Source organism: Lissotriton vulgaris, chromosome 4_1 (assembly GCF_964263255.1).
Source record: "Lissotriton vulgaris chromosome 4_1, aLisVul1.2, whole genome shotgun sequence".
NCBI classification, from domain to species: domain Eukaryota; kingdom Metazoa; phylum Chordata; class Amphibia; order Caudata; family Salamandridae; genus Lissotriton; species Lissotriton vulgaris.
The window spans coordinates 702,184,318-702,209,977 of record NC_141691.1 but is presented as its reverse complement, the minus strand read 5'-3'; the positions used below and the strand labels follow the sequence as shown (position 1 = coordinate 702,209,977).

Below are 25,660 nucleotides of genomic sequence, written 5' to 3'. Positions count from 1 at the left end.
TGAAGGCTGTTCTCCACAGCTATCACTAGGAAAGCTTTCTAAAGGTTATCTTTGACCTTATACAACATATGGGTTGTTTGAACAGGTGCAAGGTGCCCACTTTAATTAGTGGACAGCATATACCCTAAGCCAACTTCTCACAGTATCCCTTTGCTTCCAAATATTTACCTGTCCAGTGTGTCTTCAATGTTCTGCATCATCGTAGAAGATGAAGACAATCGCCTACTGTACAGTTAGGATTTATTCAGTGAAATGTCTCCATAGGTATTAAAGTTCCTGCTTCAAACAAAGGACCACTGAAATATCTGAATACACATTGAAATAATGGCCTGATGAAACTGTGAGTCAATTCCTACCGAGCCACTTAGATCACCGGTGAGGCATGCATACTTCAGGGTAGTCCTATCAGCATTAAATAGCGTCCCACACATCAGCCATGGTACCGACATGTCTTTAAATTCTACCTCCTTTGTGGCATCCCATGGAGTGGGCAGGGGAAATATTGATGAGCATCTTGTTTCATTTTATGAGTAAATATTTATTTACTGAGAGGGTCAGAGATGCATCTCCTACAGCATATAGTTTATTTTGTATTGATCTATATATGCCACTACTTTCCGAGCATTCCACTCATTTATTCGATGCACATTCCAGTTCTTTAGTCATGTATGTAGTCAAGGACACTAAAACCTTCTCTCATTGGAGTCTAAAATGATCTGTAAGCCAATGCAATGCAGTGAAAAGTAATAAAAACATACCTTAAGTTCCTCAGCTCACCTGAAAACCACAACTTTTGGAAACAACTCCCAGAAAACACAACAGAAAGAAGGTAACTGTCATTATATTTATTAATATTTATTAGTGGTAATTAAACAGTGCAAACCCCACACAAGGGCAGCGCAGACCTACATACAGAAAAAAAAGATTACATAGAACTAGTTAAAAACACGGAGGGCTCTGTCTAAAGTAATCCAAAGGAACAGATATTTTTTTAAGTATTTTTGGGGCATTTTCCAGATCTCAACACAGTACTGACATTTTGCATGTGGCACATGTACAGCACTCTTTTAAGTTATAAGTTACAGTAGTGCTCTGCCAGTGTTCACAAACTACACCCATCATCCGTGATTTATCGACCCAATTACTCCTTGTAAACTGCGTTAACAACAACTTATGTTTCCAATCTATATAGATGCCCACCTCATTCCACTTAATATTAGTTGTTTACATTACCCTTTGTTTTACCAGTCCATACTCCCTGATAACATCTCTTTCAGAATACCTAAGATACGCAAATTGGAGGTCCCAAAGTTACCTATAGGCCTGCTTTGTAGCACAACAATTGAGTTCAAGTCTCTACCCTGTTGCCCCCTTCCACAATGGCTGACAATGCTTCTCTTCATATGTCTGACGTGCTTTTTACAGATTCCCTGCTGCTCCTCTTTCCACAAGGCAACTCCCTCTTCCACTGGCCAGTTTTCTACTGCCCTCCTTCATCTGCAGTGTGGCAGGTCTTCTGTCGATCTAGCTTGAAGTCGGCCACCTGGCCTGGCAGTTTGGCCTGGACTATTCCCATGTGGAACAGGGTCAAGACTGATTTGCATATGGCTCAGTCCCAACTGGGGTGGCATAGTGAGCAAAAGAACAATGGATTAAACCTAGATCACTTGACTGGGGGGTGAGTAGTTGAAAAGTTTCAGCACTCCGTCCATCATCTTGTGTTTGGTATGTTCCCCCGAAGTAACTAAGTGTATGCACAGACATCCCTTGCTCACCGTGCCACTGGATTCAAGGTAGCCTGGCTGATGAGGGGTGATACCCCGACATCCGTTCCAGAATGCTCGTTTCCGGTCCAGGGAGGACCTGATCTGGCAGCTCGTGTTAGACTGTTCCCATGAGGAGCAGGGTAAAGACTGATCTGTATATGGCTGTGTCCAAACTGGGGTGGCATTGTGAGTAAAAGAACGATGGAATAAACCCACATGTCTTGACTGGGGTTAAGTGGTTGATTTGTGTTTTTGGATTATTAGAGAAGTAATTTAGCTTGGGTAGACATTGCTGATCCAGGCTGAAGTTTTCTGGATGAATGTTGCAATGTTCGTAAGTCAAGGATTGTCTGAGTTATGGATAAGTTATGGAACAGGTAAGAAAAGATACCTAATCCTGCTTCATATTCTATACAAGAAACGTGACCCAGAGATGCCCTGTGTTCTTATCAAGGCACATATTCTTATGGTTGATGACACTATGAGCAAAATTGGAACAAAGCTTGGACCTTTAGCTTCTGAACCTGTGAATTTTCTAAAAGGATTTGCTGAGAGAGAATGTGACGTTAAAGACATAGAAAAATACCTTGTGCTTGTGTGGAACAATAGTTCTGACATTTGACGATCTTCGGTACAGTGAGTTAAAGAGATTAGTCCCACTGAGTGACCTTCCACTGACATCATACTCTATAAGTGGATACATTAAAAGAGTGTTCTACTTGATCAGAAGATGTGCAAATGTTTTGGCTACTGCACATGTAGAGAAAGATATGTGTGAATTTGGTTGGGAAGATATTGATGAGGTGCTAAAACCAACAACATTTCTAAAGCCTCTTCCCACAGAAATTAAACGTACATACACTTGCAAAGTCTGTGCTACAAAAAGATGTCCCTATCGACATGCTCTTCTCAAGTGTTCAACATTCTGGGAATGTAACACGAGCGATTACCGAAACAAATAAATAAAGTGAACTATGAAATTGTGTCTAAAATAGGAGCGATAAACATATTTCTTTTTTCATATTCACAACATAAACATTGCTTAGTGTATACATAAAGGGATTAAAAAACATTATTTGTTTAATTTCTATATAAGTCTCTAATGCCTCTATTATAGCCACCATTTTGGAAAATGGCGGAAGGGTTGCTCTGAGGAGTTATTTTCTGTCTCTGTAAGACTACTCGACCCCCAAAACCTATGTTTTGACACAAAAATGAAGTATTTAGGTCTCATGGTTCCTGAAATACTACATCATCACTGCAACACATCCACCTTTTTTTTTAATTTCGTCCAGAAAAATTCAGCCTGGATCAGCAATGTCTACCCAAGCTAAATTACTTCTCTAATGATCCAAAAACACAAATCAAAAATGGAAATCTTTGGAGAACAATTTTTTAAGGAGGTCTATCAGGGGGGCGGGTTTGGAAGTGCAGCAAATTTCCAGCAGGACACAACTCAACAACCTCCTTAGCTGGGGGCCCTCACAAAATGTGCAAACGATAGAGTTGGTCGTCAGTCCCGTCCAGCAAGTTTGTTCTGTTCCTAGAACAACAGGATACAGACAACAGGAGTCAGTTGATGTATTGGGACTGATCTGTTAACCCCAATGCAGGGTAGGCAATGGTAGCAACCGACCAAGGCTACTAACCATTAGTGCAGAGCAGGCCTACGTGCCAGAGGACTGTCACCTATAATGAAAATCCAAGAGGGTCAACAACCATCCTGCTTCCTTCACCTACAGAAGGAAGGCACTGACCGACCAGGGGCAAAGGCAGTTCCTGCCACTGTAGAGATCACAGCAAACTCAGCTGCATCCATCAGAGGAATCAGCTGCTGATAAGTCCAATGACACCAGTCAGGCTAAAGATAGTGGTAATCGATCAATCAATCAGGGTTCTTATAGAGCACGACTACTCACCCATGAGGGTCTCAAGGTGCTGTGGGAGTGGGGAGGGGAATCTGCGGTTCAGTCAAAGAGCCAGGTCTTGAGGTCCTTCCTGAATTGAGGCAGTGACAGTGATTGTCTGAGGTGCAGAGGTAGGAAGTTCCAGGTCTTCGCAGCGAGGTAGGAGAAGGACCTTCCTCCAGCCGATGTTTTTGAGATCTGTGGGATAGTGGCCAGGGCGAGATGGGTGGAGGGAGGTGTCTGGTCGGTGTGTAGGAGAGGCGGTCGTTGAGGTATTCAGGTCAGGTGTTGTGAAGGGCTCTTTAGGTGTGCATGATCAGTTTGAAGGGGATTCCTTTGTTGACCTGAAGGCAGTGGAAGTCTCTCCGGGGATCAGAGATGTGGTTTCCGTGGGGGATGTCCTGGATAAGTCTGTCAAAGGAGTTCTGGATGCGCTGCAACTTCTTTTGGAGATTTTGGGTCATGCCGGCGTAGCGTGCACTGCAGTAGTTGAGCTTGCTGCTGACGAGCGCCTGGGTGACCGGGAGTAGGACCTGCACAGCTCACAACCCTCAATATGATCACTGGTGCTGCCCCCAACACAGTGACGTTATCCTCAGAATAAGCCAATATGTCTGGAGCACACAGCAGCAGTGGAGGTCCCACAAATTCAGTCAGTCCCCGGCATCCAAACAAGTTCTCAGCAGCCATCACAGCCAGGCTTGAGTGCATCAACTTATCACCGTACTTCTGAATGGCATTCGGGCACTCCATTTCAGTCGACCCATGGGTGGCAGGCATGCCCCATTACTGACTCATTATGTTAGATCCAAATGGAGGAAGGACCTTCGCACCTTAGTCATTGTATGTAAATCAAAAGGTATTAACTGTCGTTGGTGCCAATTAGTTATCCCCCTGAGTTTGGAGAAGGCAATAAGATTGATTTGCGCTACTCCCAGCAGGGGAGAGCGTCCCCAATTGCACTCGGTAGATGTTTCAATGAACTATAAACTTGTGTAAATGTTTTTCAAAAATCAATTTATTCATCTTCTTCAATTCAAAAAGTTATTTTCTTTAGTAATGTTGACGTTTTGTTATGTTCACAATTGTTATGGTATTGTACCCAATGCATTTCGGTTTTCAGATAAAATCCCCTGACGAAGGGCTAGGCCGAAATGCATTGAGCACAATACCTTAACAATTGTGAAAATAACAAAATGTCACCATTACTGAAAAAAGTAACGTTATGAATTGAAGAAGATGAATAAAATTGATTCTTGAAAAAACATTTACACAAGTTTAAAGTTTATTGAAACATCTACTGAGTGCAATTGGGGACGCTCTCCCCTGCTGGGAGCAGCGCTATCAATCCCATTACTGACTCAGTCATCAGCAGCCCACAATCATAAGAGGTGGAGAAGGCCCCGGTCCAGCCCTACTTGTTGGGCCCCTAATGCACAGCATTTGGGAACCATGAAAGTGGGCAGGCATCTAGCATCTTAGCATCCCAGGTGGCAGCTGATGCCTAGCCAGGCTGATGACTAGCCACAGACCTGTGAACCCAGAAGAGAATGATGGCCATGAAGCTGCACATCACCAACCTCCTTATGGTCCCAACTTGACCAGGCCAACAAGGCAACATGGGTGTCATACCAACCTACAAGCTAACAGAAAGACCCATTAAGTGCATGGCCTTTGCCGTTATAGATGCAGGAAGAGAGCAGGACATATGCTTTTCGGATTGCTCTTGCAGTGTGTGCTAGCAATGCAGAGGGCTGGACTGAAGTACCGCTATCGAATAAACCTGCATATAGGTCTCAAGGACAGACTGGGAAGACCGATAGAAGGATAATGCAGGATAGGAAGCCTAGATCTGCATAGCTCTCTAAAACTTTGCCAAATTGGTGGCTGCCTCTATGGGACTGACCTTTCTTAAATGTAATTTTTGGAAATGCCAACCTACTGTATAACCCACCCTACCCACAGTGGTTAGTGGGAGGTGCATAATGTTGTTGTTGAGTTAATTATATTTTGTCTTAGGAGGTAAATATTTTCTCCCGTAATAGTGGTGATCGGGTACTAGTTCCCCTTATCACCACTTCTTGTTTTTTAATGCCAAGTGCCATGCCCAAAAATAAATAGAGTTTGGGGTGCCACATTGGTTTTTAATATACTTTCCACACAGGCCCATTATAAAATTAGAAGTGCCTCCCTGTCTCCAGGTGTAGGCCCACTCTCCATCAAACCAAGTTTTTGGAGAGCGATTGGATGTCCTATGATGAAGCATGACACCTGGTGGTGTGTGAAGACAATCCGTCACATTTCATGTAAACCTATCATACCTATTGAGGTATTTCGAGAGGGACACAGTAACGTAAATACATTGTCGGGTAGCTTCAATTGTGTGTGTACAGTAGGTTGGAGACCAGCTCATCCCTGAGACCCCATAGCCTCTAGTTCTTTACCCTGGGTAATCCTAAGGGTGTGTGTTTTCACATTGTTTCTAATCTGCCTGTTTTCTTGGCAAATGTAGTGTTGGTAAAATTTGCTGGTTGTTTGTAGAAGCTGAGAAAAATAAAGAAGTGTACATATTTATCATGTCTATGTACTTAATAGATCCTTTACTTTCCATTTCAATTGGCAGATTTTGCATTCATGATACAAACAAATATAGTCCATACAATAACAGAAAAACACTAAGAGCACTCTGTGTTTGAATAATTCAGCCACAGTAGAAAGTGGAACCATTCATCAAGATTCTTGAGGAAAATGTGTATACCAATGCTCCTTGCAGTTGAGGGGCATCACCAATTTGCCTGCCTTAATCATGTGGTGACACAAAACAAGACAAGCTTTTTCAACAGACTTTTTGCCTTCATTTTAAGGTTAGGTTTATGAATGCTGCATCTGGCATTAATATGCCAAATTCCTATGGGGATATAAGAATGACTGACTAAGGAACCTCACGTAGAAATGCTGACTTTGTAACTAGTAGAGTAAGAGAGGCATGCAAGTTTCATGCTTCCAAAATGGAGTTAAGCTCTTTCACCACGTTAATATTGCATCCAATGTTTTCAGAGGAACAGTTTTAGAAAAAATATTGCATTCACAACTCATTTGAGGAAGCATTGAGTCTCTTATCTTTCGCATAACCCATTACAACAATATATAGCAAAAGACCCAAAAGTGTAATTGTTACCCGGGACACACTTTTTGTTTTGAATGTAGAACACCGAAAAATAGAGAATAATTCAAACACATCCAACCCACCTACCTACCAGGTGGCCTTTTAGTCTGTCCTCTTAGCCAAAATAACTTTTCGTTACCTATATACATACATAATGGCATAAAACCCCAGCATACAAAACACTATTTGTCAAAAACCCAAGTCTGGATGAATATGTCTCACAGTGCACAGTGCTTCCTAAAGCCATGCAGGTGCCTACAAGAGGTTTGTGCGTCTTTATCGGTGCATCTGTGTGCTATCTGTATACATACGTGTCTGTTAAAAAGTTGGGCATTTAAAATATGGCTTCTATAGTAAATGTTATAAAAGAATCACTCAAATACATTAGTAAAAAAAAATTAAAATTAAAATGTCCTTATCTTTTAAAGGGTCAGCCTGAAATACCCTATCCGGGCCTAAAATCACTTTCTTTGCATTCTGGTACTTACAGTCCATCATTTGAATGTGAAACGTACTACATTTACCACGGTGAAAGGAAAACACCAGGATAGGATGAGTTATTCATACCTGTCATGTGCCAACTTTTATTGTTTTAGACATTAAGGTAATCTTTTGACAGAGGCGTCCAAGCTCTATGCATGTCACCAACGTTTTTAGTTCTAGGGGTTCCAGTTTTTTTTCAGGCCTTTCAATATTAAATAATATACTTGGGACTTGTGTAAGAAAATTGAATAGAAAGTGTACACATGATTACTGTAATGTGTATCTATGCCACGGCCAGACTGGGAAGAGAAACCAGCCCTGGCAATTCCACTCGCCCAGCGCTGTGGGGTGGGGGGAGGGAGCAGGTTGTGGCACTAAGAAGCTCTGGTGGCGAGCACTGCTGTCACTTTGATTTTGTTACAGCACACATCAAAATTGGTGCAAAATCACCCCCCACTGACAAGACCGCCCCCTACCGACACAAAATCGGCCCCCACCCTTTTGGCACACGAGGGAATTGCCCGTTATCCGCTACAACCAGTCCGGCCCTGATCTATGCCCTGCAGTTTAGTGATATGTATCCTTGGTTCCTGCTCTGGAAGATGGGCCATGATTGTGTGTTTTTGTACTAGCAGGATTCCCTGAGAGGTGGGAAAATTTTCATTCCTGATAACAGAAGATGTCTGAGAGGGCAGAGTGGGGGCTATGTGATATCCACGTGGAAGGAAAAAGTGCTCAGAAACCATTGCAACAATTATTGTTTTCGTTTGTCTTTTTAAATTTCATACGTCTTGCTTTTTGGCAAACGTTTTGGGGCCACTATTCCCAAAAGACCCCACAAAGAAACTGCAAATTTGTGCATCTCTAGGTAACTCTTTTGGTATCCCCTGACAAAGGAAGATTTTAAACTGTACTTTCAATATGATACTCCTCCCCTCCTTGACGCTGAGCAAGTGCTTGCTGGTGGCAGCATATCCGTAGTTTCAGGATGCTTGGATAAACTCAAGGAAAATGGCCTTTATAAGTCATGCTAAGGGGTATGAAACCAGTCAAGATCCCTAAATGTTTGCTTTTTTATATTTGGGAAGCTGCCTGCAAACATTAGTTGCTCAACGTGTTGCAAAACGTATCACTGCACAGAGTAAATGCTTTGCAAACACTACCAGTGCATCAGTCTCTAGGATGACCCTTAATTATTGGCATTTATTTTTGCAAGAATGTTGGATGCAAGATAGATTATGAAATCTGCCCACAAGCGGCAGCTCCATCTCCCACTTCTCATCCCTATGCTATTCCTTGTTACCAGAACATCTGTAGGGCTTATGCAATGTTGAACCCTCTCAAAGGTGTATCTGAGCTGCAGCATATGGGCAGAGGTCCACAGAATGGTTTACAAAAGAGGTCTGGGATTTAATACTGCACTTATTTGTGTTTCTGGAAATTATTAGCATATGGTGCAACGATCAAAGGAAAAAAGACCCCATAGTTTCCTAATATGTGAAAAACTTCCACATCAAACTTTTACAGAAATGATTTGATCAGCACACATGAATGACAAAGAATCGGTTCCACCAAGTGAAATTGTTACACATTCCTTTATTCTTTTAATTCTCTTTTCTTTGCAGGTAGCCAACGAGTTGCGTCCTATTTAAGGACTTCTTCAGGGCTCATCAATTGTCCGTTTTATTGCATGATTGATCCCTCTTCTCAGAATGGGCAAACCTTCCAGTACTCCCATCTGTGTCCCTATGGTAGAGAACTCCTTGATCAAAGTAGCGCTTGTCACTGTATATTCTTTTTAGGATTTTTCAAAGTAAACAGCAGCCTCAGTAGCTGTCCTTTTATTATATGTTCTTATTTATTTATTTATTTATTTATAAAGTTTTATATAGCGCGAGCTTGATCCCAAAGGATATCAGAGCGCTTTACAATTTGAGGCAAAGGTAACAGACCAGTTTGTTGACAAGCAGGCTGAATGCATATGAGACCAGTGGATGGTAACACACAACAAATAAGGTATGCCAATGGAGAAATCTCACTCTCGTAGAGGAATTAGAAATTGACCAGATGGAGAGTTGTCACTTCATTGTATGAAATTTTTGTACAAAATGCAGCTGATCAATAAGAGAAGAGATGTAGGATGGGAGGCAGATGATGTCAATGCCATGATAAGTGTGACCAGTGGGAGTAAGGGGTAATCAAGAAGAATAATACAAAAGGTGGACTGCAAATGGAGGTGATGAAATTGACAGCCAAACAGAATATTGCAGGTCAAAGATGTAAAAGTAAGGGCATGGAAAAATAATCTGAGGTTTTCAAATTTCCCAAGGTAATGGAAGGCCATCATCCTAAGATGTTCCTAGAAAGTTGGTTCCAGAACATTCTTGTGAATGGAATGCCTTTATCATGCCTCATTGTTAAGAGGACACATCAGGCACTGATCACTAAACCTCCCCTGTGGGTTCCAGCGCAGCTGGTACTTGCTCTTATCCTGAGCAATAAAAACTGAGATATAATCTTGTGAGGGTCAGAGTAGTAGACAGTTCTACCAGATTGCACGGTGATGTAGATGTCATGGAGTTGATCTCCTTGAGAGATGTATGGTCAATGTTGACCCGTAACTATAGAGTGTACTCCGGGCATTCGTCCCACTTTCCGTATTAAACACTCGGCATTCTGAGGAGAAGACTGTCCCACAATTCTCTTCGGAAGGAAACTGTGCCTCATCCTGGATGGTTGTGTGCAAATGGATTGATTCAATGGAGCAGTGGGATGCTGCTAATCTTACTGAACATGGCCAAAACGTAGGGGATCTCCAGTTTACTGAAAACATTATTGGACTTGGACAGGTGTGGATCCGGCTGCTGTTGGTGATTTCAGAGTTTGAACATTAATGCTGATCAATTCCTCAAGGCTGGGAACAAGCCTGAAGTTCCAGTTTCCTGTTCTTGCTGCTAACATTGCCTGCATGGAAGGCAAGACAGACAGCCCATGGAGTCCACAGGGCGATACCACACCTAGAAGCCCCCTCTGTCCCACAAAAGAGACAGGAGGATTGACCAAAATGTGTACTACCAACTGACTGGTGACTCAGGATCACATGAGAAAATTTCCCTCATTTCACCACCTTTTGTTATTTTTGGTCTTCATTTGACCACTTTTGCTGGCTCACCAACCAGGAGGTGAGCATCCCTTCCAGGAGCACGTAAACACAATCTTTGAACTTCAAGGCGCCACTCGCTTTGCTTTGATGGTTACCAGGTACACAGTCATTTGTCAATTCTTTTGCACTGCTCTTGATCTGATTTAGTTGTAGACAAACATTAGGATTGTAAACAGTAAAAGTTAGTGACTGACGACAATGTATAATGCAGATAGAAGAATATTAAATACTCTACACTGTCATTTTCTTCATATTGTTACAGAAATTTTTTAAGTGGCCTTGTTACATAAAATAGATTGTATCTATTTTTCATAATCACAGCAAGAGGTGAACGGCATTAAGAATGAGAGCAGAATCCGATAAAATTACGGAATAAATAACACATGCTTTGCTTGGCCCATGTCAGCCATTTGGGTTTCAAGTTCATTACAACACTGGTGAAACAATTTTAGTTTCATTCATTCAAGTATCATACAGCTCAGTATTCCACTACACTAATGCACCACTAATCCGTTAAGGGTTGCGGAGTAGCATGCTGCTTGCAGAAAAAGCGCTTCAACACCCCATCAGGAGTACCAAGCGCTAACAAATGCAAACCTTTCTCCCTCTTCGATCCCTCTGCTATCCTTCTCAGTCCAAATAACTGACTAACATCTCCACCACTCAAATTACTTTCATATTTCACTATACTAATTCACCACAAATCCTTTATTGGTTCGGGAGTAGCGTGCTACTCACTGAAAAAACACTTCAACGCCTCGTTAGGGGCTGTATTTGCTATATAATGCAATTACAATACAATACAATACAACATTCATGTCTGGTCATATGATTGCACATTTGAAGTAGGTTTTCAAGTTCTTTGGATGCCCCAGACTGTCAAAATTGCTTACAAAATTACTGGGAGGACTGGAAAAAAAACAACAGAATTGTATTACAGCTGGATATTATCCAGACAAGAACTTAATTGGCTTCTTATGTAACCATTGGGCCAACTATGCCTGAAGACAAAATAATTCAAGTTCATTAGGGCAGGGTTCCTTTTTTATTAAGGAACATAGCTTGTTCCTCGAACAGGACCATAGACGAATACCATACACCCTGAAGAAGTGCTTCAATCACTCATGTATCACAAAAACAGAGACCAGTGGTGGGACATACGATTTTTTTGGCCCATTCAGCTACCGCCCAAAAATCTCTAGTATTATGGCAGTAAGCTGTGTCTTTAAGTCTTTCGAGTCTCTTTCAGATAATGAGTGTTTTTTGTGGTTTACATGTTGTTTACAAACGATCCACAAAACATGAAAGAGCAACTCAGAGGAGCTTTCGGATACACGGCTAACATAAACACATCTGCATTTAAATGAACACGCGGAGCTTCTGGTATATATCACAAACAGTGCTGAACTTCAATGACAGGTCGCTAAAATGTTTTGCACAGAAATAGATCAGAACGTGGGAAAGTCTGGAGTTAGGCCATGTTGGATTATAAGAAAAGTGACTTTGTGAAAGAAAGTAAACTTTTACATCTGGTGTATGTTTATGTCCTATTATAAATCGGGATAGTAAAAGGGGATGTGCAAATTATTGTTGGAAACACAAATAATAATGTGAGGCTCAATGCACAATCAAAACGCACCCCAGGATTTATGAATACAAAGGCTTGAGATAGACATTGACAGTAAGAATTCCAAATTATAAGATGTTTCTTCTTCTCGTGTAGGTCAAGGTGCTTCAACATTCAGACAATGTGAAGGATCATATGAAGTAGATCATGCATCGAGGAACTGAATCCTGAGGACTAAAATGAGAGGCACCTTAAACCATTTTTACAAAGCAGACAACACCAATCCTGTAAAACGTTTTTCAGACTTCAGAGGTGTAAAGGGATCTTTTCAGCAGTAAATAATTCCCCACCACCTCAGCCAGGATTATACAGCATAGCTGTCAAATTCTGTCGAAAAGACTTAATTGAAGACCCGGAAAAAAAGCATTTATACACTTCCCGAGTCGCATTTGCCACCTTGTGTCACACAGTGGCGGCACTCTTCAAACAACCAAGTAAAGAGACATTCTCGCACAGTGAATACTAAGCTGAAATGAACAACCTTACTTTACACAAGACAGGTTACCACCACGAAAGTGGAGAGTCTAAATTCATACAACCAATGGACAGTTTCCAATGTTACAATGACATGCCTCTAATGCCTTTGTATGCGCTTCTGAAAAGGGTGAAAATAGCCTTAGGGAGTGTGCAAAAGAGCTGCCAGCGCTCAACAGCCCCACCCGATTATCAGGGTATTACCTAACCAAAGCCCCTCCTCTTCCTTCACAATGCCATTTTTGTTGTATTTTATGTAAGAAAGTGTTTGCATACACTTTCGTAAAACAAGGAATGAGTGAGGTGGTAGGAGGCGGGTTGGGGAAGTCTCATGTTCTCCCTCTCTTCCAAAGGGAGGATCCTATAATCAAGGATGTCCATATATAGAATCCTTACACTCTACTGCATTGTATTTTAGTGGTTGCTTCGGTAGTGATGCAACACCCTTGCTGATTAACATTATCTCAGACAAAGCTCAGGTTGTAGTATTTAACATTGTTAGCACAGTGACCTGCCTGTCATTACTCTTTTGTCTGCAGCACCCAAACCTTACAGAGGTGGGAATCTAGCTCCAGCAACATGCATGAGTTAATAGTATTAGCACTGCTGCAAGTGATTGATGACGCGCTGTGGATACTCGATTCTGGGGAGTCTTGTCTTCTTATTCTCCTTGACCTTTCTGCAGCCTTTGACACTGTCAATCACAACACTCTCCTTAACACTCTTCAACAGAGAATGGGCATGGAGGGCACTGTGCTTAAATGGATTACTTCCTTCCTCTCCGATAGATCCCAAATGATCAAAATAGTGAATAGTCTTTCATCTCCTCTGGCAATAGGTCAAGGTGTTCCCCAAGGCTCTATACTTGCACCCACATTGTTCAATCTCTATTCAGAACAACTGGTAAACCTCCTAAGTAAATCCGGGATCCACTACCATCTCTATGCGGACGACACTCAAATCTACCTCAAGGTAGCCTCCACTCACGATCTCTCCATCCTAAGCTCTACTCTAGACTCCATTCAAAACTGGATGTTTACTCATCAACTGATTCTGAATCCCTCTAAAAATGAATTTCTCCTCCTCTCCTCCTCAATTTCTCCTCCCCCGGTTCAATTTTGGATGGATCAGATGAATCTTCTTAACAATAAACCCATCATTGTCGACAGCGCAAAATCCCACATAAATACCATTGCAAAGTCTGCTCGATACCAACTGCGCCTTCTTTGGGGGATTCGTCGCTTCTTCCCAGAGCATGATCTTAAAACCCTGGTTCAAATAGCTGGTTCTCTCCCGACTGGAATACTGGCCTCCTCAAATCCCACCTGTCCCCCCTCAAATCGGTTATCCATTCAACAGCTCGTTTCAAATATGGGGCCAAAAGAAGCGACCACATTACACCCATTTTATCCACCCTCCGTTGGCTTCCTATCGAGGCAAGGTCTATCTACAAGACTGCCTGTATCACCCCCAAAGCCTTGCACTCCTCCTCTCCTCCCTACCTGGCGAATAAAATGAAACTCTCTGGAGGCTCTAGACCATCACGTAATGCGGAAAATCTATTGCTTGAACCTCCCACTTTCAAGAAGGAAAGGTCGATGGCCCAATCCTTGTCTGGCAATGCGGTGAGAATCTTGAACTCACTTTCGCCTCAGCTCCAGACCACCGCCTCTTCCCAGGCTTTCAAAACTGACCTCAAAGCTCTCCTCCTTCAAAGACTCTTCCAAATTTAATTCACGCCCTCTCTATCATCTGAAGGAAGCCCTTACATTATAGAAAACTCTGTTCTACATGAATATAGAAGTGCCTTCCCAATGTGTTCTTGTGGTTTGAGAGTCTGTCATTTATTGCAGTATTATACTTCTACTTGTATTGTGTACTCCTTTGTAACATGCACACGTCACTTTCCATCTTGTAATGTATCGTTTGCGACCTCTTGTAGTTTGTTTGCTCTTGATATGCGGACAACTGCCACCATAGCCTCATGTAACGTAATGTTCTTGTGTTTAGAGTATCTGCCATTTAGTGCAGTATTATACCTCTATTTCTATTTTCTAAGCTTTTGTAACATACACACATGTCCATTTTCTCCTCTTGTAACGTATCGTTTGCTACCTCTTGTATTTTGTTTGCTCTTGAGACATGCACAATTGTCACTATTGCCTTATGTAATGTAACGTTTGCTTTTGTAACATGCTGACTTGCAATTTTTCCTCATGTTTCACTACTGTTCCTATTGTGAAGCGCTCAAACACCTTCTGGTAAAGTCTGCGCTATAAAAAAACGCATAAATAAATAAATAAATAAAAAGTATTACTGGGATGTCGGATATGTTTTTTATTTAGTGTCTTAATACTACGGTAATTGAAAACATCACATCACTCACACATCTACACCGGAGCCTATACTATGTGTAGGGTGCATTGCAAAGTTCTGCACTGTGGTGCCCCTTTAGCTGGATGCCAGGCTCAGACCAGGTGAGTGTGTCCTATTACAGTTAATGCATTGCACTCAATGCAGCTGTGAACTGGTGCCTGCCCTGGGGGCACCGCATTACTGAAAGGGTGTAAAGCAGTCTGTTGTACCCTGTACATAGAGACACTAGGGGGATATTGATGCTCATATTTTTGATGTCGTATTTTGCCCATCTCTAACTGTCACCCCTCATCCACCCAGGTATTCCAAGCATCACAGTCAAACCAACATTCCATAACCAACTCACACTCTGGCGGAGCAGATAGGAGGACCTAGGCTTGTTTACATGTTAATGTAATACTGAGGATATAACACAGTCAGTCCGCCTTTCACTGTGCAGGCAGAAACCGGCCTACACTTCAAAGGGGGACAGAAATACCTTTGCAGGCAATTGCAGTTAAGTGCAGTAAGTGACTGCACCTGCATGTAGGAAGATGTCTGAGAGGTCCATGCAATCACTGGCACAACAAAACTTCAGGGGGCCCCTCCTGGAAGTATGTGGAGAGGCCCCCTACGGACTCAATCAAGAGCTCTCCGGCCAGAGTATCGTGCTCAGAGGGCAGCTTGGTGGGCCCCCGCACTGCGGGGGTCTATGTTACCCGACACCATGCAACTCATTTTCTCCCTTTCAGAGGGCTCTGCTGGGAGTACAGTGACTGTGCGCCGCCTCTTTGTTGCACCCCTGACAGCTCCTTTGCTTCTGTACCAATGCCTATAATACTGCATAGGTGCAGAGGCAAAGTGTTTCCTCATACACATTTACCCACGCCCCATGCAAATTAGGGAACGCCCCCTCAAGAGCGCATCAATGCAATCTGTTTTACAGAAGGGTCTGCAGAAGCATCTGCAGCCCCTGCTTTATATTGCTCCTGGGGTGCCGTAATCAGGTGCACACTCCTGCTGTGCCCCCAGGTGGAAAAACTATTCAATTATTTCGGATCAACATGTTTCTTTGCATAGCATTTTAATTCAAGGACTTTATATGCCAGATTTGAGCATGAAGTTCTTATACAGATGTCATCAAAGTATTAACCTCTTAACCGCGGCGTAAATTCCACTGCGGTGCGGGAGTTTTATTGTGCGGGCGGTGCCGGGTTGGCCAACGAACATGCACAGCACTACTGAGGTAGTGCTTGCTAAGGCGATTGGCCGACGCGCGCACCGGAGAGGTTAAAGGCTGAGTGAACTATGCAAAATTTGAAAAGAGAAATTTCTAAACCAAATGAGTTTTTAATAAGGCTTCAAAACTGAAATCTGAAAAGACAAAAGAAGAAAAAACTTTCACAGATTACCATACATATTGCTTACTTGGTGAAGCCATAGCATATTATGGACACTGCTCTGCTGTTCAACAGATGATTCACTGTTGTTTTGTGAGTGGGAGTTTCAAAGCACCAGGAACAAAGTCGGAGGTGGAGATTATTGGTTAATTTAGTCCTTGACGAGTGGTACATCAAGGGAGAAAGGTGTTGCAGTGGCACTGCAGGTTTGTCAAGTGAACACAATATTTTAAGTGCCTGAATGAATTAAGATGTTCTATAAAGCCCACAGTTACTCCTTGGAGTGTTCCAGGGCAAAAGATTGCAAGCCTCACCCAGCCCGCCCGAAATTAGAAAGAGGAGAAATCATGTCTTTATAAAACATTTAGTTTTTAGAGAAAAGAAATTCATAAAGCATTAGTTTGTTTTCTTTAAGCCCAGAAAAATTGCAGTTTTCTCCCTACTCACAAGAGAAAAATCTGTATTTTCCATTCTCTTGTCCACCATGCCATGAAAACCAATGACGTTCACTATTACCCACTGGTCCTGTGTCGGATATCAGGGTCAGATATTTCCATCGGCAGAGCCAGTTGAGGCAACGACAAAAACAACCCAGTGGTTCACCCACTTCTCAATGTGGAGGGGCACAAGAGGTTTGGTGGGGTGGGAGGAAAACTGATTTATTACAATCCTTCCCCCTCCGCTAACCCCTTAAGTTAGGCCATAGGTAGAGTTTATGAGGTTACAACAGGTATAAAAAAAAGTGAGAAACTAGGGTGGGCTGAGTGTTCCCAATCTGTAACAGATATAGTTTTTGCTTTGCACTAGTAACAATCTTCTTTTTCTCATCGAAAAATCATAACGACAGAATAGATGACTAACACAATTAAATGAGTTACAGACATGATCATATGATGTGGGTTTAGTGATCCTAATGCACCATTAACTTCTATATATATATGCCCTACATTCTTGGCTCATGTCCTACATTCATAGCTTGACATAGAGCAGAAGAATGACAGTTTAGGGCATAGTTATTTACATGTGCTTTCTATCCCACAAATTTCCCATCTAGGTGTTTTTTGATTTTCTTTCAACAGTTTTGTTATAAAAAGTATTCAAAACTTAGGGGCAGATTTTCAAAACTTTTGCGCCATTTTAGCGTCACAAAAGTGACACTAACCAGCGCAAATATTTGTTTTGCTGTACTCTGTAAGTAGCGCCAAGCACTGTTTTCGTTACTTTGCACCGAGGGGGCGTGTCGTGGGTGGTACATGGGCGTTCGCATGCAACCACCCATGCCTTTTGACGCAAAACCATATTTACAAAGATTGTAAATATGGTTTTGCGCCAAAAGTTAATGCCCCTTCAAAGGAGGCGCAAGCAGTAAAATGCTTTCAGTTCTCCATGCTTTTCGACTTTCCATGCGTGCTGCACTCTGCATCACGTATGCAAAGTGGTAAAAGCTTTGCTTCGTGCCTTGCATAGTATTTTTTGTACAGGAAGGGTACCCCTTCCTGTACAAAACCTATGCTACACTCATGCACACACCCTAGCGCTGCAGCGCTGAAGGTGTGTGCATGGGGCACAGTGGCTGAAATCAGCACCGGCGCAACGGAAAGGGGAGGAGAGAGCCAGATCTCTGAAGATATGGCGCTGTCCTGCTCCCTCCCCATCACGCAACGCGGTGCAGTCTTGCGGGGCGCTGTGCTGCGTTGCACAACTTTTTTGAAAATCTCCCCCTTTGTGTTTATTTCTGATGTTTTGCCATGGCAGGGCTGTACTGTGCCGTTTGCATTTGATAAAAGATGTTTCCGTGGAGCTTGCCAACACTTTGCCTTTTTCTCGAATTAAAAAAAGAAACAAATTTGGAACCTATCAAAATTTAGTGGAACTGGCCACAGGTTGGCAAGAGGCCCCAAGTTGGTAAGAGGAGAGAGTCAGATGGAAAAGTAATCCTATAAAAGAGGATATCTGCTCCAACAGGATGTATATACACTGCCATTCTTCCTCAACCTCCTATTTTGCCTCCATGATCTACTCCATTCCACATAGTTATACTTCTCCCCGGTTTATTTTTCTGTATCATCTTGCCTACACATGTTTTATCTCGCCTACACCTGTCAAGCGCCTCCTGATATAAATTATTTCATATACGAATGTAAAGGGTTCTGTAGGACCTTGGGATTGGGACAAGTGCAATTAAGTACATACATACATAAATAAAAAACAAAGAATAAAACACATGAAAAAATACATATATTTAAATGTTCCTAGGTGTACATGTTATATTAGTTGGAGTTAACCATGAATAGAAGGCTTAAAATGAGATCATTTTTCAAATACTAACCTTGACCATCAGGAACAACGCGATTAGCTATTCCAAACTCTAGGGCTTCTTGTGCTCCGACAGGGCGTCCAGTTAATATGAGATCTAGTGCTCTCGATAGTCCAATGAGCTTGGGTAGTCTTACAGTTCCACCATCAATTAAAGGCACACCTCAAAATGAAAAACATTAGATAAGTCTTAGTTCCTTTGCCACAACATCCATTTTACTCTGCAGTTCACATACAGAAGGAAAAGAGAAAATCATTAGAATGGATAAGGGATGGCAAATATACAGAAGGGGACATTCGTTCCTTTGCCACAACATCCATTTTACTCTGCAGTTCACATACAGAAGGAAAAGAAAAAAATATTAGAATGGATACGGGATGGGAAATATACAGAAGGGGACATTCTAAAAGAGGTATGAATTTTGGTATTTTGCCCAAGACATTTAGCAATAATCAAGTTCAAGTTCAAAGGGTAAGTTTATTTAGATCGTAATCTTTAAACCAATACACAGTACTTACTTACATTAAAAATATCTATCAACAGCAATACATACAAAATTCTCGTTAAGATCTCATTCCTTTAAAAGAAAGGTGTAAATGGACTTCTTTCAGACGTATAACATTTAAAACTGGATACACACATTATCAATTACTCCAAATGATTTTTTCCTTAAAAAATTCATAAAACCGGTTATCTCTAGACACAGATCTATTTAAAACCTTAAAATCTATTCCTGACTTATTATAAAACTCTGTACAACCTTTATAAATTTCCCAAGTGCAATTACAATATCAATGCTTGGAAGTTCTGTAAGTAGATCAAGTGCTTGTCTCCTATTTCTTATATCATATTTTACGAATATTGGACGCAGCCAAAGTTTACGCTGTTCTAAAATATTTGTACTGTCCAACAAAAAGTGCAAGGTATCCCCTTTTGTACCCAACCTGCATTTACAATGCCCATTAGGGTCCAACATTTTGGTTTTGAGTTCTTTATTTGATATCCATGGATTGATCCCAATGCGTAACCTTAGGATCTCTTGCCTAAACCACGGGTTAGGCAATAGATCCAAGTAATGGAACCAGGTTTCCTTTGCCCATGCATTCAACATAAACTCCACCGATCTTTTTTTGCCGAGATATTCCCTATCCGTGCTTCTAGTAGCGGCTTGTCCTTTGGTTCTTAGCTCATGTTTTGCACACTCGATTGTTAGCGAATCACAAGATATATCCACTTTTATATTTTCGCAGGCCTGTAACATTCTCTTCCTACACATATTTGCCCATTTTAGGTCACTATGTTGTATTTCATTTCGATACCAATGGGCAACTTTTTGATCATTTTCAAGGCGTTTCCAAAATCTAATTACTGCACATTGTGCCTGGACCCCCCAAGCAGTTGTCCCTAGCTCTGTTCTTATGGCTTGCACCATTGCCAATGGGGGTAGTGATAAGAGCTTTTTCAAGCATTTTCCTTCCTCCAGGTCCCAGACTCCCTTACCGCTCATATAAAGGATTTCTGCTCCATAGAGGACTTGTGGTGGAATCATCGCATTAAAAGCTTTCAATAGTGGTCGATGAGACGTATCCCCATAATCCCGATTAAACATTTTTAAACCAGCAATTAAAGTTTGTGATTTTGCTTTTTGGGCTTCCAGGTGAGTTTGCCAATTTAATTTTTTTATCGATCGACACACCTAGGTATCGATATTCATTTATAGATTCTAATTTAGGATCCCCTAAAAACCAATTAAACTTAATCACTTTTTTCCCAAAACACAGGATTTTCGTCTTGTCTAGATTTACCTTTAAAAATAACTCCTTACAATATTCATTAAAAGAGTTTAGTTTCCTTTGAAGGCCAATTTCTGTTTGATCCACTATTACTAGATCATCTGCTTATAGCAGACACAGCACCTTTTTGCCATCCATTCTTGGACTGGCACTACCCTTCACTTCTAGGCATTTTGGTAATTCTGATAGGAAGATGGAGAATAACTGGGGGGCCAGAACGCAGCCTTGCCTCAGACCATTTCCAATTGGAATTTTCGGCGTCAGTGACCCCTCAGTATCCCTAATCACTTGGGCCCAATTTTCCCGGTGCAATTCTTTTAGTACCGTCAACAGGTCTCTTGGGATATTTTTCTTTGTGGACAGGGACTGTCTCTGGGAAATATTAACAGAGTCAAATGCGGCTCGGAAATCCACAAAGCAGCAACAGAGTTTTCCGTTCTGCTCCGTCGACTTCGTTGCCATAGCCCATAAGGAGAAGCAATGGTCTATTGTTGAGTGTCCTGCTCTGAACCCTCCCTGTTCGATCGGTATTATTGAGTTCTCCTCAACCCAGTCATTTAATCTATTTAAGACTAGTTCTGAGAAGACTTTTTCCCCTATAGTTTTGTGGTTCCCCTGGGCTACCCTTTTGTGGATAGGTCTGATTATTGCCCCCTTCCAATTTATTGGCATTTTTCCTTCTGTTAGGACTAAATGGAAGAGGTGGGAAAAAATTTTGCCCACCATTTTGCTTGGGATTTAAGAATTATGGCCGGAAGGTTATCCGACCCTGCCGCTCTAGTTAGGTTCAACTTCTTAATTATTTCTGCAACGCGGTCTTCTGCGAAGTCTTATTTAAATTCATCTGAAATTTCCTGCCAACCTGGGGGTACTCTTGCTCCTGAAGCTAATCTGGCTTTGTACAATTCCCTTATGTAATTATCCCAGGCTGCCTCACTTACGACGCAAATCATGTCTCCGGCTGGGGGAGACGATGCTGCTTTTATCAATTTCCAGAATTGTCTCAAGTTTTTATTTTCGATTGATTCTAGCAGCTCTCCCCAGCATTTCTCTTTATACTCCTTTTTGCGTCGAGGACCATCTTTTTAAACTCTACTTTTAGGGAAATAATATGTTTTTTCCTCTCTAGGTTGAATTTTTTCTTCTGTTTCCTAGCTTCTGCCCTTATCTCCCTTTTTTTAATTTGACAGTCCATTGAGAACCATTTCAGACGACTGGCACGATTTATTAAACCTTTTCTTTTATTCTTTTTTAATTCTATCCTAAGGCATTGGACTGATTGGGCAATTTTCTCCTCGTACCATTTTAAATTTAATTTTTCTAGATTTACTAATTCTGTCTTTTGTTGGAACGATTTTAACTTTTCCACATACTCTTCGGTTACTCTGGTTGTTGCCCTTTTTGGGTAATCCACTTCTTGGTGAATCACCTTTTCCCTTAGTTCCACCCTTCCCATTTTAATCTCACGGAGAGTAGGTTGTGGTCACTACCCTCGCCGTGTGATACCTTGAAGTCTTGCACTAAGGGGAAATTCCAAGCTGGCATCAAGACCTAATCAATTGGGGAATTTTGTGATCCTTTTTTAAGGGTCTTCTTTGCAGGGCAGTCTGATTTAAACCTGCCATTTAGGCAAAATAGTCCCTTTTCCCCCAAATAATTGGCCAATTCCCAATCCAGCTTTGAAGGGTCACATAGTGGAAAATTAGCATATCTTATTCCATAGGTATCTAATAATTCTGTGTTCCAACGATCGGTCTTCATTGGATATAACTTATGGTTAAAATCCCCTAAAATTAATAATGTGTCTGTGGCGTACTTTTCAAAGATATCCTCTACATCCTGTTTGAAGTTACCCATCTCTGTTTCATAGTCGCCTACGTTGTCCCACTGTATATATACATTTATGACAATTAGCTTTTCATATGGCTTATCCCCAGAGAGATGGTTTATCCTGCACACCAATAACCATTTACACTCTACTTTTAACAATGTCACATTCCTAAATATTTTCGTTGAGATAAGCGTCATTATTCCCCCCGAAGGGCGACCAAATCTTTGTCTTGTTGCTGGTCGATTTAGCTGGTAGTAGCCCTCGAAGATAGGGGTTTCGCTGTACGCCCAAGTCTCTTGTAGGCAGGCAATTGCTACTTTGTTTACTCAAGACTTTATCTGTTCCCTTTTTAGGTCATTGCCTAGCCCATTTATATTCCACGTTAAGAGACTTAAGGCAGACAACACCCCTCTCTCCTATTCTATCTCACTTAGTCCCCCAGCTACCCCACTTCCATCCAGCTCATACTCGATTGAATCACCTAAATAGCTGCATTGACTCCAAATGCCCCACCAATCCTCTTTTGCAGTGTTGTTTACCACTACCTTTAGTCGGTTACCCCCTTCCTCATTTCTCTTTTCCCTTTTTTCCCTTATTTAGCAATAATGCTTTGTTTAGGACGAAGATGTGATTATGTCAGAGTCCCAAAAACATCATAGGCTTGCTGAAGGTTGAGGAGGAAATGTTGTTTATTACCAGGCTGCAACTTGACCAAGCATCATGTGATTGTTCTGTTATTATTATTATTATTATTATTGGACATTTATTAAGCGCCTGGTTACGCCACTGGCGTGTCCCCGCGCTGTGGTAAGTGAAATGACTGTCCCCCCTCCTCCTAACCCAGCTGTCTACTGAAAAAGATAAGTTTTAAGTTTTTTCCTAAACTGGATTTCGGAGGGCTCAAGCCGAAGTTCCAGTGGCAGTTTGTTCCAGCATTTGGGAGCAAGGTATCTGAAGGACCTGCCTCCCATACGAGCTTTAGATATTCTTGGTACTTTTAACAGCCCGACCTGCGAGGACCGAAGACTGCGTGTAGGCTCGTAGTAGGCTACTAGGCTCTGGAGCGGGAGAGGTGCCTTGCCGTACAGAATACGGTGGCAGGTGGAAAGGGCCTTAAACTTTACTCTCCTCTCAATGGGGAGCCAATGGAGCGCTCGCAAGGCTGGCTTGGCAGAAGATCTCCTAGGGAGTCTGAGGACCAACCGCGCTGCCGCGTTTTGAAGAACCTGCAGGCGACCGATGACCCTGCCTGTGGCCCCCAGATAAAGCAGGTTCCCGTAATCAAGTCGGGAGGTGACCAAGGCATGCACCAGCGTCCGACGAGCAGAGATGGGAAGCAGGTCTAAGACTTTCCTAAGAGCTCTCAGAACGCTGAAGCATACCCCCGCCACCCGACCGACATGTGGGCCAAAGGTGAGGTCCTTATCGACCCACACGCCCAGATTCCTAGCCTCACGGCAGGGAGCGGGGACTTCCCCCAAACAAGGTGGCCACCACGCCGACGACCACGCCGACGGTACACCCCCCACCACGAGCACTTCGGTCTTGCTCCCGTTCAGCTTTAAACAGTTGGCAGACATCCAGGCAGCAAGGTCTTTCATGCAATTCCTGAAGATGTCTGCCGCAAGACCGGGCGCGCGCGATAGTGAGATGACCAACTGCGTGTCATCGGCATAGGACACCAAGCGGAGGCCGTGACCCTCCACAATAGCCGCTAGGGGGGAGACGTAAATGTTGAATAGAGTTGGGCTCAGGGACGAACCCTGAGGGACGCCCTGGCCCAGCTCAATCTCCCTGGAATAGCACTCACCCAGTCTGACCTGAAAGCATCTCTCAGAGAGGAAGGACTTGATCCAGCCAAGCGCAGCACCTGTCACCCCGCCTTCATTCAGACACTGTAGCAAGGTGGAATGTGCTACAGTGTCGAATGCTGCGCTTAAGTCTAAAAGGATCAGTGCCATCGTCTGGCCCTCGTCTACTCCCTGTCTGAGAGCTTCTACCGCCACGAGGAGAGCGGACTCCGTCGAGTGGCGGGGGCGGAAGCCAAATTGCGAGTCGTGGAGTAGCGAAGCCGTCTCCACGAACTGCATGAGCTGTATATTGGCTGTTTTTTCCGCCACCTTCGCCATGTAGGGAAGGAGGGAGATGGGACGGAGGTTATCCAACTTATCAAAACTGACGTTGGCCTTTTTCTGCAGGGGAAGTACCACCGCCTGCTTCCAGGCCTTCGGGACCACCTGAGACTCAAAGGAGACGTCTAGAAGCTGACGTATGTAGGGCTCTAGCACTGGTAAGCTGTCCTTGAGCCGGCTCGGGGTAGTCGGGTCTCTGGGGGAACCAGATTTGATGGATCCACATATACGGAGAAGCTCCGTTGTGGAAGGAGTGACGAACATGGTCAACCGATGTTCCCCTTCCCTTCGAGGGAGTTCCACGGGGGCAGTGCCACTATCTGTCTTCTGGGGGAAGGAGTTGTAAATGTTGGAGACTTTAGTTGCGAAGTACTCCGCAATACGATTACAGCCCTCCGTAGTGCAAAGTTCCTTCGGTGCTGTGGCAGTTTTTCCTATTGCAATGGATTTGTAAATAGAGAAAAGCTCCTTGGTAGACTGTTTGGCTTCCTCAATTTTATTGCAATAATACGAAGATTTGGCCTTCCTAATCATCATATGATATGCACGCCTGCAATCGGTATAAGTAGTTTTGGCCTGCGCGGAGTATGCAATCCTCCATTGCCTTTCGGCGCGTTTGCATGCAGCCTTGGCCGTTCGCAGATCTTCATTATACCAAGGTGCCGACCGTTGTATTCGGCCGCCTGATTTCGACAAGCCCAGTGGTGCCACCTGATTCAGGGCTTCCAAAATGCGTTGGTCAAAGTTGGAATTGACTTCATCAGCCCCGTCACCCCCGGGAAGACCTTTCTCGGTAAGTGCCAGATTGAATTTGGCCTGGGAGAACGCTGACCATTTCCGCCTGGGATGTTTATCAGCGGGAGGGTCATTGGGACGGGGTTCCTGTAATTCGATGGTAAAAGGTACGAGGAAGTGATCAGACCAAGCAATGGGAATCGGGGCATGGGCGTCCACTTGGCGCCAGTTAGCAAAAACTGGGTCCAGAAGGTGACCCAGCTTATGAGTGGGCAACAGTACCTTCTGCTCAAATTGTAAGTTAGCCATCGTGTGGCATAGCTCGCTCGCCACTTTGTCCGAGGGGGTATCTAGGTGAAGGTTCAGATCCCCTAGGACCAGATATTTGTCCGAGCGTAGAGCGGCTTCTGTAACACCTTCCACAAGCTCTTCAACGAAAGCTGTAGAAGAGCCTGGAGGACGATAGATTAGCAAGCCTTTCAGGGTGAAACAGCCATTAATCAAAATGGAA

General features: G+C 42.9%; 1 protein-coding gene across 5 annotated transcripts in view; it reads right to left on the bottom strand.

Moving 5' to 3' along the window:
* Positions 1 to 25,660, bottom strand: part of LOC147722472 (uncharacterized) — a 389,233-nt gene that overhangs the window by 99,702 nt on the left and 263,871 nt on the right. For all 5 annotated transcript variants that reach the window (XM_086964998.1, XM_086964997.1, XM_086965001.1 and 2 more), the window contains one exon: positions 18,671 to 18,820. In XM_086964998.1, coding sequence (XP_086821124.1) covers positions 18,671 to 18,820 — 150 coding nt within the window. The remainder of the gene's footprint in view (positions 1 to 18,670; positions 18,821 to 25,660) is intronic.